This window comes from Carya illinoinensis, chromosome 7, assembly GCF_018687715.1.
Source record: "Carya illinoinensis cultivar Pawnee chromosome 7, C.illinoinensisPawnee_v1, whole genome shotgun sequence".
Lineage (NCBI taxonomy): Eukaryota > Viridiplantae > Streptophyta > Magnoliopsida > Fagales > Juglandaceae > Carya > Carya illinoinensis.
Window position 1 is genome coordinate 34,297,015 of NC_056758.1, and position 17,381 is coordinate 34,314,395.

A 17,381-nucleotide genomic window follows, 5' to 3' on the forward strand; every position below is an offset into this window, starting at 1 on the left:
ATATACATGTTAACAATACTCCATAAAAATTTCAGACCAATATCTATCCATTAGCTTGGTCAAAAACTCCAAACTATAACATATTCTCCAGTTTACCTCATAGAATGACCTTTTTATAGTTTATACAATATTTGACTGACCAAATGATCTTCAAATGAGGCAAATAAGATATCGATATAAACTAGACTCAAAAAGGAACAACTTATATGAAGGAGACTTTATAATAAAACACTTAAAACAGCTTTGAAATTGGCATGCAAAATACCTCCTAAAAGCTGTCCGAGAGAGAGTGTTTGATATTCTTTCAATGGAAAGTGTAAATGAAGATAATTTCGTGGGGAGAGGTGGCTGGAGATAATTATGGATGAGATATGGAAGAGATGAGGCTGGAGTTGAGAGTTGAGTGTAGTTTTCTCCTACCCAAAATATCTATAAAAGATTATCTCATAATATTCTATCCAATAGTATCTACAAAAATCAACTTAAGATATTTTTATCTAATAATATCTATAAAAATCAACTCAAAATATTTTTGCCCAATAATATTCATGAAAATTACCTCAAGATATTTCTTTTTATCCAATAATATCTACAGTTTTGAACAGACGTTTTGTCCAAAAAAAATGAAAAAATGTTATTGCGCCATAAGACTTTAAATAGCCCTCCGAGTCTAATGGCACAAACCATAATACATTTTGACACTTCTAACTATCTCCAATAATCAAAAACACACTTCTAATACCATAGTAAATATTAACACTAACTATGTAGTTAGACAAAAACCTATACGATTAATGGATTCGTGAAAACTTATGGGGTTTTCACGAGATTCATAAAGTTAATAGAAATTTCACAATTGAATTTCTAGCGGGCTGTTACAAATTGACTCTCAAGAGACTAGGTATATAAGACAATCCTTAAGTGTTATGAACTCTCTCTGAACCCTCTACATACTTACACTAAACTTTAAGATAATACTGACTTAGGTGTCAGAAACTCATCGGCCACCACCACGACCCCAATCTTGCGGTATTTTTTTCTATATTTGCAAGTCTAAAATCAAAGATCCAAGTAACTGAAAGCCCAACCCAAATGAGTGCGAAACACAACATTAACTCTGTGATCAATACTCAAGAATATAGCTGAAGTGGTGATTCAATCCATCACATGACTTCATGGGATGGCATATCAAATAGATGAGATGTTTTGAGTAAATTTTTGTTTACGTTACAAAATTATTTCTTTTTTATTTCTAGAAAGTCATTGCTTATTGTCGTACGATTAATACGAAAAATGATTTGTGCAACTTGCAAATCTTGTACAATTTTTGTTAGGACATAACTTGTAAAAACACATTTTTTTAAATACTTGATTAATTTGTAAATTTATTTTTATATAATCTCTTTGTATCTTAACAGATCTTTTAAGATTTTATAAAGCAACTTATAAATGGGCCCTCAAATTGATGCGGAAACGCCGAAAAGAGACAATTTGTACGCAAATTCTCAGAGAAGTATGAAATCTTCTCGCTGTTCATGTTTTTCTTTGATGGCTTGTAGATTTGTAATTATTTTGTTGACACACAGCTAGCTGCTGCGTTCGACACTAGCTTGACATATATCACTCCTTATTTGTTTGTATTTATTAAAGCTATATGCGAGTATTCGGATTAGTGGAGCAGTAAAAAAGAATGTCCGATTGGTGAATTTTTTTGTAAACTGGTCACAAGTACTTATTCCCTGAATAAATTTTCACATTTGCAGAAGAAAAATGGCTGCCGTTCATGGCTGGTTTATCACCTCAACATGCATGGGTGAAATATCTGTCATGAAATGCTAGCTTCCAAGTAAACAAGATCATATAAATGAAAAACCTCCCATGATTTAAGGACCAAAGAATAACTCGTCTGGATGTTAGAAGATACTAAGAACAACTCAGTTTAATCTAATTTTAAATTAAGTTTAACATCCAAACACTCAACTCTCAAATCACTAAATATCATTCAATTCAAAAATTCTTTACATGTGAGACCCACAACCTTTTTCAACTCAACATTTCTTTAAATGCAGGATCCATAACTTTTTTCAACTTTCTATAAATATATCTAAATTCATATTAACATCCAAATACACTTAAAGTCTAAACTCATATTAAATAGGCTCCACAAAACTCACTTCATTGTCTCAACTCATTATTATTTATAAAACACTCAACTCATCTCAGCACCTAAATGGACTCCCTGGCAAATGAACAATCAGTATTCTCATGCACAACTTTATCCTTCATTAATTTGGCATACTTTTAATTAGAGCATTGTTATTGAATGATGTATATGTAAATGACACTTTTAATGAATGTAAGATGAATTTGGATATTGACTATTCTATTAACATAAATATCCACATTGAAATAGCTATTTTTTTATTATATAATAATAAAATAATATGAGATAAATTTAACTTTGACTATTTCATTCACATCATATCTCTACATTAAATTATTCATTTATTCATTATATAGTAATAAAATAATATTAACCCAAAAAATATTTAATTTGGATATTTTTAATTTATTTAATTTTATCATTATTTTAATTTTAATTAAAAAATATTTAATTATTTAATTTATTTAGCTCATGAATTAAAGCAATTGGAGAATAAACAGAATGATGCTCTTTCAAAAATATCTATGTGAGAGAAGAGAGAGAGATAGAGAGTTACAATAAATTAATAAAATAAGAATTTAGTCTTTGTACAGTAGATATTAAATTTGATATTCTCTTTCCAATTACTTTAGCTATTTACTATTATCTCATATAGTGTAAGTGAATTTTTTATCTAATAATTATAAAGTATAATTTATTTTAGATATAGATAATTCACTAACCATGCTCGGTCTCACATTTCCACTTCACATCAGAAAATCCAAGCCACGTCATGGGATAACATCCAGCCTAGCCAGTAGCAACAGTCCCCAGCAGATAACCCCCACCCATAAACCATTCCCATTCGTTATATATCCGACCACAGATCCCTCCACCAATTCGTACGACACAAAATCAACTTTACTTCTGCTCTCACTCTATTTAAAATCCAGCCCTCATCTCTCCCCCTTTTGATATCCTCAACTTCCGACACGAACAATAACATAGAGAAAAACCATAAAACTACATATCCATGGCCACTGTCACCTCTGCAGCTGTTGCCATCCCATCATTCACCGGCCTAAAAGTGGCCGGTGCAGCTAAAGTCGATGGCACTGCTAAAGTATCAGCCTCTCCAGTCCCAAGGCTCAGCGTTAAGGCCTCACTCAAGGATGTGGGTATTACTGTTGCGGCCACGGCAGCAAGTGCGCTGCTTGCTAGCAATGCAATGGCCTTAGAGGTCTTGCTTGGTGGTGATGACGGGTCGTTGGCTTTCGTTCCTAACAGTTTCAGCGTGAGCGCAGGGGAGAAGATAGTGTTCAAGAACAATGCCGGTTTCCCCCACAACGTTATATTCGACGAGGATGAAGTTCCCGGCGGTGTTGACGCGGGGAAGATCTCCATGTCCGAGGAGGATCTCCTCAATGCCCCAGGAGAGGTATACGCAGTGACCTTGACTGAAAAGGGTAGCTACTCGTTCTATTGTTCCCCTCACCAGGGAGCTGGTATGGTGGGAAAAGTGACCGTCAATTAAATTTGCTTAGTAATCGGTGTTGAGAAGTGACGGAATTTATGTAGTGAAACTTGTTTTGCATTTTCTTCAAGTGAGATATTGTTAGATTTGTGGTGCATGTCTATAAGGAGCATATATGCCTGCTTTTGACTTGTTTTTCAGACAAGTTAGAATGTAAGAAATATGGTAGCTCTAAGAAGATCAGTAGATGAAATTATGTGAAGAAATAGATAGGCAGAGTAGATAATGCAATGTAAATATGACTCTAACCAATTGATTTTGCAGTAAAATTGGAAGATAAATTTGCACAATCATCTGAAGTTCATCAGCATTTTTATAAAAATTTTAACACCTAGGAACATGCAACATTATCAAGGATTGGATATGGCCAGAAGCCATTATATGGAAGTGGATGAAAAAGTCGCCAACAAACTACTTTATTCAGGTTTATATATATTATTTCATTAGATTAAAGAATTTCGATTACCAAAATTAATGAACCAGATCACAGCAAAGAATTGAATAGTATACATGTAGGATTACAATGCAAAACACATTATGTTGTGCAAAATGTTGGTAACAAGCTTACAATTCAATTGGAGAAGGCTCCTGTCCTGTAGTCTGTCCCTCAAGCCGGTTTTAAACCATATTTTACCCCTCATTCGTGCCGAAAAGAATGCATGTCAGATGAGGAACAAGAAAATTGGTGAACCTTATGTAGTTAAAGCATCAGGAAGGGTAGTGCGGGATCCAAGCACCTTACCACCAACATCTGGAAAACTCTCTTGTCCAGGCAAAGGACCTACCTTTCCATTGGCATCTACCTGAACGGGGTATTTAAGAAGGTGCCCCTGCAATGGTGTAAAACTCTCCGCCGTGTACTTCTTCCAGTTATCTTCAGCAATCTTATTCACACTATTCACGCAAGCTAAATTTTGAGGCTCCTTGAAGCAATCATCCAACTTCCCCAAATGTTCTGCCCACAGAGACATTCTATATCCATACACCTGCAATAGTATCGAACAATTCTTTCAATTTAAGAACAGCGACTGTTTTCTATATCAAGGACAACAATGATAAAAAAGCAAAGACTTGTCTGCATGCTTATTAAGGATTTTATACAACAGCGAATATAAAAAAACTATTGACACAGAATCACGCCATGAGCATAACATTATATGAGCCATCGTTTTTTGGCAGTTAGCCTATGATGATTAGTCAATGAGGCAGTCTTTTTTTCATTTGTTCCCTAAACATGTTAACGCATGTACCCAAATTTTCAATGGTCAATTAAAGCAAGGAAGTAAATTTTTCATGCCACCCTCTGGGATATCTGCCAAAACTTGCCACGACACAACAAAGAATACAATGTGATCCATCCAAGGTGAGTGAATATACGCACCTGCCCATGTGGATGACCCTTCTTCTTACCCCAGGTGTGATGGGGCTGATATGCACCCATGGCTATCTCAGTGTCTCTAGAACCAGCCAACGATCTTTGATTGATATTGGCAGACCCTAATATCACGTACTCATCATCTACAATCATACCCTTGGCATGTACATAGACCATAAACCTTTGAAACTTTTGTGAAGTAGAAACCTGAAAATTAGTAAAAAAATAACTCATTTTCCCACCTTTTTGCATAGTATATAAAACTATTCTCTTTTAAATTCACTCAGTGAATTCCACTAGTGAATTAAATTAATGCAACCATTCTCTTTTAAATTCACTCATAGAATTCCATTGGTGAATTGAACCAATGCTCATTTACAATTATGAATTTATGAACCAAACTGGCTGACTGTAAATGTATTTACATGCATATAACAGAACTGTTTACTTGTGCTACTACAAAATAAAACTAATACATCCAACACCCCCCCCCCCCCCCCCCCCCCCCCCCCCCCAAAACCCCATATCCATAAATCTGCACTCTTTACTTTTACCACGCTAGTTCTGGATTGGGAGTCTAGTTGGCCACCCTGTAGCACCCTTTGACATATTTGGGCTCCAAAAATTTTCAAGTTTACAAATTGACTAAAATTAAAACAATGGAAAATAAGTATCATAGAGCAAGATTACCATATCCCCATTCTTAGAAGATAGATTAGGTGGAACTGTCACTTCTTTGGGCAGTTCTTCCCGATTACCAAGACAGTAGAAATTTAGGTAGCTTTGGGGATGTACACTCTCAAGATGCATCGATTTCAACTCTCGTGCTATGATTTCATACATCATTTGCATTGTTTGCGTCTGAGAAGAGAAAATGACCAAAACCTCCACAGATAAGCAACACAACAGATAAGCAATCATAAATATGCATATATTAACTGGAAAAAAAAAAAAAAAAAAAAAAAAAAAAAAAAAAAAAGGGCAACCTAATCTCACCGTTGGCATCTCCCTTACCAAGTTTTCAACGTCCTTAACTGTCATAATCATCTCTAATTGTTTTTCTTTGTAATTAAATTATGGAAGCACTACATGCATTACCTGCCAAAAGAGAATTTCTTGCACAGAGGCAGACGAAGGGAGGCCTTCAGGCCACATTGGCATGACAACATACACTGCAAATCCCTCCCTGGCTCTTATCTTACTAGCAATCTTTAATGCCAGTTCCATTGGAATTAAATTGTCAGCACCTGATCAAAGCCAAAAAGGGAGTCACTATGAGGAAAAGTTCAATGAAGTAACCCAGCAGAATGTCATGATGAGAACAATTTGTCAAATAGGATCATTAAGTACATGATTATGACAACCACAACCAATAAGGAAAACATCAATCCAAAATGTTACCACAATTTTTGAAGTATTATTGAAATTCAAATTTGTAAATGGAATACAAGCTATGCAACAGACTTTTACAAGTTCTGTTAAGCAAGACTGCAGAGATTTTTATAAGATGTCTGTCATAAGTACAAAAAAAGTGTAATCTTTGATTTGTGTACAAATTGGCTTGCTTTGGAAGCACGAACCTCTCTCTCTCTCTCTCTCTCTCTCTCTCTCTCTCTCTCTCTCTCTCTCTCTCTCTCTCTCACACACACACACACACACACACACACACTTACACTTACACTTGTTTACAATAGACTAAGTTGAATTTGAGTAATGTAAATGCGTATAAAAATGTATTCAATGTACTAATTGTGGAGATGGATCTAAAACCTGCATCTTTGTAAGATGGCCATGCGTAGGATGAGCCAAGAAAGTATTGATTCTCAATATATATAAAATGTTGGGCACTTCTGATCGCCTGGATGTATGCCGTTTGAATGCTCTTGTCTATAACCAAGTTTTTTGCACAAACAAGATTCTGCAGCAAAGAAAAAACCAGAGAATTTCCCAATTATCAAAATATATAAAATTCAGTTATGCATGCAACCGCAATAACTTTTCACTAACAGAGATGTATCTAGAGTCAACACAATTATGAACAGTAGTTTTAATTAAGAAAATAGTTAACCTGCGCCTCAGCCTCATAAACATTTTTAGGAAATCCTTTCAAAGACCCTGAATCAATTGAGCGGAAAACCTGTCAATTTCAGAATAACAGACTGAGATTAAGTAGAACTTGACGATGATGATCATATTATTTAAGCTTCACTCGAGGATGGGCAGACTAGTTAACCTGAACATGCCAGTTCTCAGGACTATCTTCCGAGGAAACCCATAATGCAGGGTCGTCATTTGGCATTGATGGGGAAGGACTAAGTATCCATGAGATGCGTTCCAACTTTATCAAAGCATCGTCGTGCCAATGAGTCACCCTTTTGAGACGCAGGCCTAACTCTGACCATTTTGTGGCTTTTCTCCAACGCTGCTCAAAATTAGTGAGCACATCATACGCAGCTGGCCCTTCTATTTTGCAATGCAAATCGTGCCATGGTTGCCTTGGACCTTTACTTCCCGCCTGTGTTTTAAAAGAAAGGAATGAGAAAGATCACTCATGTGCGAGGTGCAAAAAGTCGTTACACTGCTCCAGGATGTGGAATCACGCTAATTATGAGGTGACATGTTTTAGCTGAATTTTTATTAAAATAAAATACTCATCAGTGGCACTGACAAGTACAACAAGCGTATGCTAATGACTGGTACAGGTCACGATTAGCCCACAGATATAACTGATTGCATGAAATTTGTTCTTATTCTACTGAGAAATCTGCTAACAATTACCAATGGTGATCGATTACCATAATGTAGGAAGAATGCAAAAAGTAGCTCACTATTCTTAAAACATGACAAAAGTTCAAAGATGTCAATACTCACGGAAATTGTTGGATTATGATAATCATCCTGATAAATAGTGTCAAGATCACGGAATAGTCGATGCTCAGGAGTATCATACCGGCCATCACAAAGGTCCAGACCTCCGATAAAAGAAGTAATCTTCCTGTTATTTCCAGACGCTTGCGTATCCACAATCACACATTTTTGATGATGTGTAAACAGGGTTCCAACAACCTAAAAACAGATGCCATGAGATAACAGTCAGCAGTCTGTTCAATCATCAAGATCAGAATTAAAATTCAGGCGTCATGCTATATCCAATACACGATTTCTTTCCATTCTAGTATTTCCTTCTATGTTTAAGGAACTAATATGATAAACTATCAAAGACTGAGTATTATTTTCCCTTATAGATGGCTAATTGGAAAATAATATAACATGCGTACAATAAATTGCATGCATTAAGATGTTCTGTTCCTCCTATGTCAAATTAAATGGTTTAACTATCTTCAGTATTAGAGTAAGCAGTTTTCTATGAAAAAACGTCACAAATCATTGAAAGAATTACATATAAGTGCTAAATTTACTTAAGCCATGGTATAAAGCATGCCTGTTGTTTGAAAATGCTAAGCTTACTGCTGGCATATCGGGGTGAAAGCACACACGTAACGGAAGAGTGCTTGAAAAACTTCCGCGTTTCTTCATCATGAGTTTGCATCACTCCAGTCTGCATAAAAGGACCTATCAGTAGAGTTTGAGGAACTGTAACGGGAAGGACACCGAGCGGAACGCACAACATCCTTTGATCTTGGTGATAGGTGATTATAGCTTGCATCAGGTAAATTACACGATGTAAATCCGTACACTACAGACCAGCATATTTGCACTGGTGAAGTGCAATTTCATATAAACTATGTCTGTTTCCTTTGTGGCAAGTTGAGAAATTTCCAATTGTAGTAAAGAATCGAATTGGATCCCAAACTTATCTCAACTCATCTCATCTAATTATTACAACTTTCTCAAATTTCAACCCAACATTTAATAAATAATTCAACTTTTTCCAATTCTAAAATAATAATAATATTAAAAAATAATATTTTATTTAATTTTCAACTTTCAACTCACCACCAAACACAGCCTAAATGATTAAAAATGTTATACCCTTTTTCGTTTACTTGATTACAAATCGCAAGAGGTAATATTAACATTTAACAACAATGTATCGGAAAGAAGAATGGCAACTTCTAAGCAAACCGAAACATGTAAACTACAGCACGAATCGTGATGAATAGTGATCGAGAGACCAAGAAAACGTACGAGACAAGTTCAAACGTACAGTATTAATAAAGAATTTGCTGTGGGAAGTCTTATCATCCCAAACCAAGAGCAGAACTCGCACACCTTCCTGGGACTTGTACTTGAGCAAATCCCCCAAATTCAAATTCCCACCATTAGGCAACGGCCTCGAGGGCTCTCTAACCAGCTTCACCTTATGAAATACGGACCACCCCACAATGTACACCAAGTGGTGTGCCTCCAGTATTGCGTGGCATATGTCCTCCCAACACGCGGCGTGCTCAAACTTTTTTCCATCATCCAGTTCTATCTCCGGCACCATTGACTCCAGCACGTGCGCGTCCTGATATAGCGTCACCGAACCTCCTTGCCGAACCGGAAAGTAACAATTTCGGACGCCGAAATGGTCCGGATCAGCCGCGATTCCGTACCGGTACAATGGATTGTCCTCGCATTTCGTGAACCTCATCTCAATGCGGACGGCGGCGTCAGGCTTCGGTGGCTTCCCGGACAAACCATTTATCGGGAACCAGTCGTTGATAGCCTCGCCCGCTAGGATTCGCTGAGCCGATACGGAGGCAACTCCGATCAGATCGGCGCCAAACACGTCGTTGTCCTTCACGTAGAACTCCACGTGAGAGACCGGGTGGGCAAGGGGGATCTTGAAGTGCTCGTTCCATACGGGATTCTGACAGTTGGAAATGACCCGCGTGCGAGCCACGGTAGCTCCGGCGAGGCAAACAGTGACGTAAGGGTCGCTGGTAATGATTTTCCCGTGCGTTTGGTGCTGGTGCTTCTTCTTGTTAAAGAACGGTGATCGGCACGTGCTGAATGCCACGAAGCATCGGCGGAAGTGCTCCGAGACCAAATCCATGTTTGGCAAGCATCGGGCCTCTATGATTTTCAGATCGAGATCGCCGTGAAGGTACACCAGGGAGTCCAATTTATCGTTGGCCATGGAAGCTGAGTGAAAAATCTAAGGGCCTAATGCGAAACGATAGGGATGGAGGGACGATAGGGCTATCACCGTAGTAACCGGACGTCGGGTATTGTATATTTTACATACAATACGATGCTATCTCTCTCTCTTATCCGTTTCCTCTTTCTTTCTTTTTTCCTTTTTTTTTTTCTTTCCGTTACTCCGGCGACGCCAACGGTGAAAACCGAAGGCGGTAAGGGGAGAGAGAGAGAGAGAGCGGGGTGGGGGCTTGGTGGGAGGGTGAGGGTAACGGGAAAATGGTTGTGAATCTTGTGATGCGTGTCCCGAGCTACATTTATAAATAAAAATGACACGTGGAGAGCAGTTAACGTACTTACGGAAGCCAAGTTGATAATATAGTTCCTTTGTCTGATGAAACTATTACGTATTTTTTCGCCTAAAATAAAAAATTTTCCTTTTTGCGTAAAATCCAATGGAAGGGAATTCTACAGCCGTGGCAACTGGCAACCGCCTGGCGCCTACTGGTCTTGATCCGACTTCAAGATGTCTTTTTCCTTCCAATTCATTAAAATTTGTTTTAATTGTAAAATTAATATTTGAGTTTTCGATGATGTTTAGGTTTTTAAATTTTATAAATAATATTTGAATTTTAAAAATTTATAATTCGGTCGATCTTCTTTTAAAATTAATGAAAGATTTTCATATCTTAGTATTTAATTGACTTGTAAATAAAATTAATATGTTATATCAGCAAATCAAAAATTGACTTGTGGCATACTAATATGATGATGGATCATGTTACCGCTACCACTCCCAACTCTTGGGAGTCACCGTTAGAAAAAAATGAGACTCTTTTTGAAAAAAAACAAATTAGATATATTTTTTTAAAATTATTAATTTGTTTTTTAAATTCACAATATCATTTAAAAATATTTTCTTAATCACTAAATAAAAAATATATATTTTTCTTTTTACAGCATTGGCTCTTACCGGGAGCTGGGCGCGGTATGCATACTTTCCTATGATGACATAACAATTTCATGACATAGTTATAAATTGTAAATTCTTTAAAATTTAAATCCCAGACCTTAATTTTTGCAAAAGCGTATTTTATAATTACCCCTTAACTTAAGGGCCTTAAAATTTTATTACAAATATTCATATTGAAAATATTCTAAAATTGTGAGGACGTGGCAAGTGATATTATTGCTTTATTTGATTATATAATTAAAATGAGATGGGATGTTTTATTAAAAGTTGAATAAAATATTATTATAATATAATTTTTTAATATTAATTTTATTTTGAGATTTAAAAATATTAAATTACTTATTATATTTTGTATAAAAATTTAAAAAAATTATAATAATTATATAAAATAAAATAATTTAATTTTGTGTAACCAAACTAGCCGATGACTTATGTCATATTTTACCCCAAGAGATCATTATCTTATAGTCCAACGTGTAGGGACTGTGACAACTATACATATATCTTTTCTTGGAGCATTAAAAATCCCTAAATTTATAAAAGTTAATAAAAAAGAAATAACATATTACCTATTGTATTTTTAGAATTTCTTTTTAGGGAAATATTTGTATATTAGTCCTAAAGACCCTAAATAATTAGCATATCACACTAAAACTTTGGATATTCTAAGAATTATTAGCTAGAAATTTGGAGTTATTTTAGGACTAATTTTGTCATAACATAAATTTATCCATTTTATTCAGCCCAAAAATTAGTCTAGCTATACATTTTTAATGAAATTAAAATGTTGACCAATTGCAAGTAGAAGACAGGGTGGAATAAAAGAGTTTTGCTATGGACCAGTCACTGTTCATGGTTGATCCGGAGTTGTCTTTTTTTTTTTTTTAATAACAAAATCTCGTTTCCCCCTCCCCCACCCTATTCCCTCTTCCCTCACCCAATTCCCTCTCTCAGCTCACAGCCTCACCCAACCCCGCTGTGTGCCACCAGTCACCACCGTTCGACTCCCCATCACGCCGGCCACCTCCAGCCACCTTCAAACTTCCACGGAAGCCCCAACACGTAGCACCCTCTCTCAATCCAAAATGGGTTCTCCTACACGGTTTGCCGCTACTACCGCCACCGTCGTCAACCTCCAGCCCCACCGTTGAGCACCACCAAGCCCACGGCTTATGCCGCCACCCACGACTTCCAAACTCGAAATGGGTTTCACCCGAAATGGGTTCTGCCCCTTATCCCGTCGTATGCCGCCACCCACGACTTACAACTTTCAACCTCCACCTAGAGCCTCCCTCAACCACCACCAACTCCATCGCACCTCTCTCAACCCCCTCCATGATCAGCCATGGCTCTCATTTGGTTTAGATGGGTGACGGGGGGTACGAGTGGGGGAGAGGATAGCGATGCATGTTGTGGGTAGGGGCAAGAATGGCGATGCCGGGGTGGGGGTGGGGGAGAGGATGCCGACACAGGTGGTGGGGGAGGGGGCGGGGGACCTTTGGCGGCACATGGGGTAGAGAGAGGGAGAAAAAAAACTATGAAACGTGTGAAATGAGAGGGAACGATGCGGAACTTTGGTTTTGTTGTGGGGTGTTTTAGTCATTTTACTCAATGACACATAGGGTGTGATCCGGATGATCCTAAATAGTAACTGCTCCCAATATTTTCTTGGAATAAAAAGTCTTAAAACAGTTACAATCGAGGTAAGTGTGGCTAGAGCTTTGCTACATATAAGTATACACATAACTTTTTTTTTAGTTTATTCTTCTAAAACTAATTAAAATTTTCTACTCATTATCCATATACCAAACATTTGGTAAATATATATATATAGTGTGTGTGTGTGGTGTATGGGCTTAATTTTAAATTTTTCAAAGAGAAATTCTTTGTACAAACCCTAAATAGACAAGTTTCTACCCCCTCAAAGTCTTTGTAAAAAACTAAACTTGGCCTAAAAAATTAAAAAAAAAAACAATTATTCTTTATTAGTAAAGTTTATTTTATTTTTTATTTTTTAATACATGGGCAGGATTCTAATTCAAAATTTTCAATTTGAGAACCAGATCATCTCATCACGTAATTAGGCTCTTTGCAAGAAATGCTTAAGATCCTAATAATGAGTCTCTAACATTTTTCTCAATATTTTTTTAATTAATGATTAAATAAATATTTTTAATTGATATTGTAAATTTTATTTTTTATTTTCAAATATTTAAAAATACATTAAAGTAAATAAAAAAATTACACTTATCCATATCCAAAATTGGGCCCGAGTATGTAGAACACTCTCACCTTTATGAAAAGAGTAAGTCTACGCTTAAGCCCAAATCTTCTGCTCACACCACACACCAGCTGAGCTGGCTTTTAATAATTATTATTTTTATCAAAACGATTCGTTTAGAAGGAAGAAGAAACCCCACGTTGTGCACAATTTTAATTTTCTCCGAATCCTCCATTCGAATTCTCCTCCCACGTTCTTCTCCCTCCACGCTTCGGATTTCTTTCCTTCGTCGTGTTACAGTACGTGTGCCTTTGATCAGCCAAAGAACACCAAATTCGGCAGGCTGTCGTGCTGCTATGCTCTAAAGGGGCTCTCTTTCCACTCCTCTCTCTATGGAAATCTCTCTCTCTCTAAAAAGTAAAACACAGAACACCCACATTTGTCTGCATACCTGCGTATAATGTTTGGAATTCTTATTCTTTTGGTGCCTTTTTTCTCCTTTGTGCATTTTTTTTTTTTTGGTTCAAGCTGTAATGTTGATTTGATGCTGAACATGAGTGTCGTAGGCAATAAACAAATATCAGGCAGTTTCAGGTTGATGAATTTTATCAAACAACTGTTGACCGTCCATTTTCTTGTGGCTTTCCAACATTTGTTTACTTTCTTCTTTACCATTTTACATCACCAGGGAAGGTTTCTAACATAAAGACATAGTTTGATGAATAAATTACTCCTTTAAAAGGGAAAAAAAAAACTACGTACCATCTTGAGAGGGAAAGTGATGAAAGGTAAATCGATATAGCAAAGAACAGATGTAAAAAATTAAGAAAAAGTAATGTAAGTGATCTTTCAACCATACCAAATGTGTCAAAATATTCTAGTTTCAGTAAGATCATCTCGTCCAAAAAATCTGCGAAGGACTTTTGGACTCAAAATGATATTTCAATAGTAATGGATCCAACCACCCATAAGCGCAATCGCTTTGATCTTGAGCTGGTCTCCAGTCACTTTTCCCCTTTGTTCTGAGTTCAACGGGTTGAAATCAGAGAACAAAAGTTGGAGAATAGGGACTGTGAGATTCTTTCCCAGAATCGTAATCGGAAACCCCTACAACATCGATATCTTGTCGTTGAGTAGAGCTTACCGAAGCAGTGCTACTTGTTGAGTGACTCTCAGTATCAGCCTCTGGTTGTGATGGTGGGCCATAAGGCATGGAGGTGATGAAAAGCAAAGGCTTTACAAAATTTATGAGAGCGTCGGGGCCCCTAAGGCAAATGGCCTCCCTGTCGTAAACCATACCTGCCTCTTTGGCGGTGTCGTACGTCTCCAACCAGACCCTCGTTCGAGGGAGATTTCTTAGATCTAGGGCTTTTCTTGAGGGGTGTCGACGAGAGAGAGAGAGAGAGAGAGAGAGAGAGAGAGAGATGGCAAAGGGAGGGGGAGCACAGAGGGAACATGGGAGAGGAAATTCTTTGGCAGAGGGAGGGAGTGCAGAGGAAACACGAAAACGATTCTGCAGATAGAGGGGAGGGGAAGCATAGGGAACACGGCGAAGGATTCTCATAGATTAGACCGTTTTGAAATAAATCGGATTTGCCACATTATTAGTATGTGGTGTATGATCTCAAACCGACCTATGAGTAGAATTACTCTTATGAAAAAGATGGAGGTTGGTCGGTTAGGTTGCCGACAACGGAAGATAGAGGCACACAACACAATTTATTGACGAGAAAGACGTTGCGTCTTGCAATGCCCCGTTGTGGTAACGTCTACCACTCTTGACCGGTGATCATATTTCTGATGTTGAGAGAAGCACCGTAGATAACTAGTCTACCCGATTTTGTTTTTTTTTTTGAAATATAGTCTATCCTATTCAAGTGCAGAGGAAAATTAGGCCACGCGGCACTGCTTAAATGGACAAACCGTCGCTAACTTGTTCATACACTCCATAGGCAGGAAAAGCCTATACAAGTCGATTCGATTTGACGTGTTTTTGAAGAAGGAATTATATCTATAAGTTTATTTAATGATATATTAATTATATTAATTATGTAGTGCGACATCTTACGTATTGCATCTATTTGATGTAACACCTTTGCGTTTGTTTGGGGTAAACAGCTTTAGCATGCATATAATAAACAATAATAAATAAATAAATATAAATTTTTACACGATTCAGCACTACAACTTATTTTTCCGTGATTCTGTTGTGAAATTCAGTATAAATTAATAAATAATTCTACTTATCATTTTTTTTACTTTTTTATAATAAATATGTAGTATATAGATGATAAATAAAACAATTTAATTAATTTAATAATAATAAATAATATTAAAATATATAAAATATGTAGTGTGAGATGATAAATAACATTCCTATTTTATTCATTAATGTGATACTATGTGACTTATTAAAAAATATATATTCAAACTAAGATGGCATATGAAAATATAAAAAGATAAAGATTAAAGTTTAAGTATTTTCTACCATTTTTGTGTATTTTTAATTTTCTTTCAATAAATTAATGTTACATCAATTGAACAAAACGAACAGTATAACTGAAACGAGAGAGTGGCATTTCTCACATAAACATAATACATATCAATTCACATCTCTTCTCTAGACTCTCCATTAATGTCATGGAGATGAGATGAAGAGGGGAAGAGGCCAATATAAGTTGAAGCCGAATGCCCCAAGTCAGATATGCCCTAGTTTCTATGGCATCCTCCTTCTGACGGGTGTAGAATTAGATCCAGATATCCAATTATAACCAAATTTAAATTTTAAAAATTGGGTGATTATCCGTCCAGATGTATCAGGAAAAATTCAGGATAATCGGATGTAAAGCCAAATATCCAGATTTATTACTTTCAACACACAATACATGCATACTATATATTATATTTTTGTTTACATCATAATACAAAACATCAATTTACAGAGAACAAATAAAGAATAATATATCATAACAACAATAATAATACAAAACATAAATTTGTTTTCACTCTTTAGAGCATTCACATTGGATTTCTCATAAAATTTTCTATAATTTAGCAAAAAATGACATTTCTTAAATTTTACTCATCTTTCAAAAATCTCTTACATCTCATTCCCTGTCATTTCTCTATTATATTAAAATAATATTTTTCTATTCTTTCTTTATTACTTTTTTGTTTCACTTCTATTTACAAATTTAACTACTCAATATTTTTTCTTATGTTTTGAATTATTACTCTAGTGAATATTTTAAACAAAAGTTTAAATTATTTTTTGTGGGTATGATAATATTTTTATAATTAATTTTTTAATATTTTCGTAACTATTTAAATTATTTTTAAAATTATTATTTAAAACTATAATAAATATGAATATGTAGAAAGTGTAGATGATTGGAATAGATAAATATAATAGAAAATGTAAATGATTATAATAAAATATTAATAAAAAATCATTTGGGTATGTACAATAGTTTTCCAAATATAAGAAATCACTATAAAGTCCACAAATACTTTTTCCAAAATGAGGATCCGGATGTAGAAATGATTTTAAACAAATCCCTAAAATTTCCATCAAATTATGGGAAAAAGTACCATTTGCGATATCAGTTGGGGATGCTGTTACACAACTCTTCTTACTTCTCAAACTCCACTCATGAAAGAAATCCATACTTAAGCAAAGTGCTAAAATTCATTCCTGTCAAAAGACAAAGAATAATTAAGGTTTTGAAGTAAGGCTACTTTTAATTAACAGCCAAGCTCTAAGCATCTCAAACGATCTGACCCATAACAAACCCACCTTTACATAACTATAGCAGGAGTTTTCTTAAACATGATTTGAGGACATTGATTGGTATGGTTTGGATATCTAAATTTAAATTATCTCATCTTATATAATTATTATAATTTTTACAAATTATTATATAAAATATAATAAATAATTTAACTTCTATATAATCAAGTTTTAAATTCATACCATTCTGTACAGCCATCTGGGAGATTCAGGAAGTGAAAACATGAGGAAAACATGAGCCAAAGGTGAGATCCCAGCTA

General features: G+C 35.7%; 2 protein-coding genes across 2 annotated transcripts; one reads left to right on the plus strand and one right to left on the minus strand.

Moving 5' to 3' along the window:
- Positions 1–3,046: 3,046 nt before the first annotated feature.
- LOC122315917 (plastocyanin) lies at positions 3,047–3,774 on the plus strand. The gene has a single exon (XM_043132246.1). The coding sequence runs from the start codon at positions 3,177–3,179 to the stop codon at positions 3,675–3,677; it is 501 nt and encodes a 166-aa protein (XP_042988180.1). The 5' UTR covers positions 3,047–3,176; the 3' UTR covers positions 3,678–3,774.
- Positions 3,775–4,069: 295 nt separating this feature from the next.
- Positions 4,070–10,419, minus strand: LOC122315916 (phospholipase D delta-like). Its single transcript, XM_043132245.1, has 10 exons — positions 9,221–10,419; positions 8,495–8,611; positions 7,924–8,118; positions 7,286–7,567; positions 7,121–7,189; positions 6,823–6,970; positions 6,151–6,299; positions 5,743–5,913; positions 5,059–5,259; positions 4,070–4,663 (listed from the first exon to the last, which is right to left on the minus strand). Exons 1-10 carry the CDS (start codon positions 10,136–10,138, stop codon positions 4,370–4,372), a joined length of 2,544 nt encoding a protein of 847 aa, XP_042988179.1. The 5' UTR covers positions 10,139–10,419; the 3' UTR covers positions 4,070–4,369.
- Positions 10,420–17,381: the final 6,962 nt, after the last annotated feature.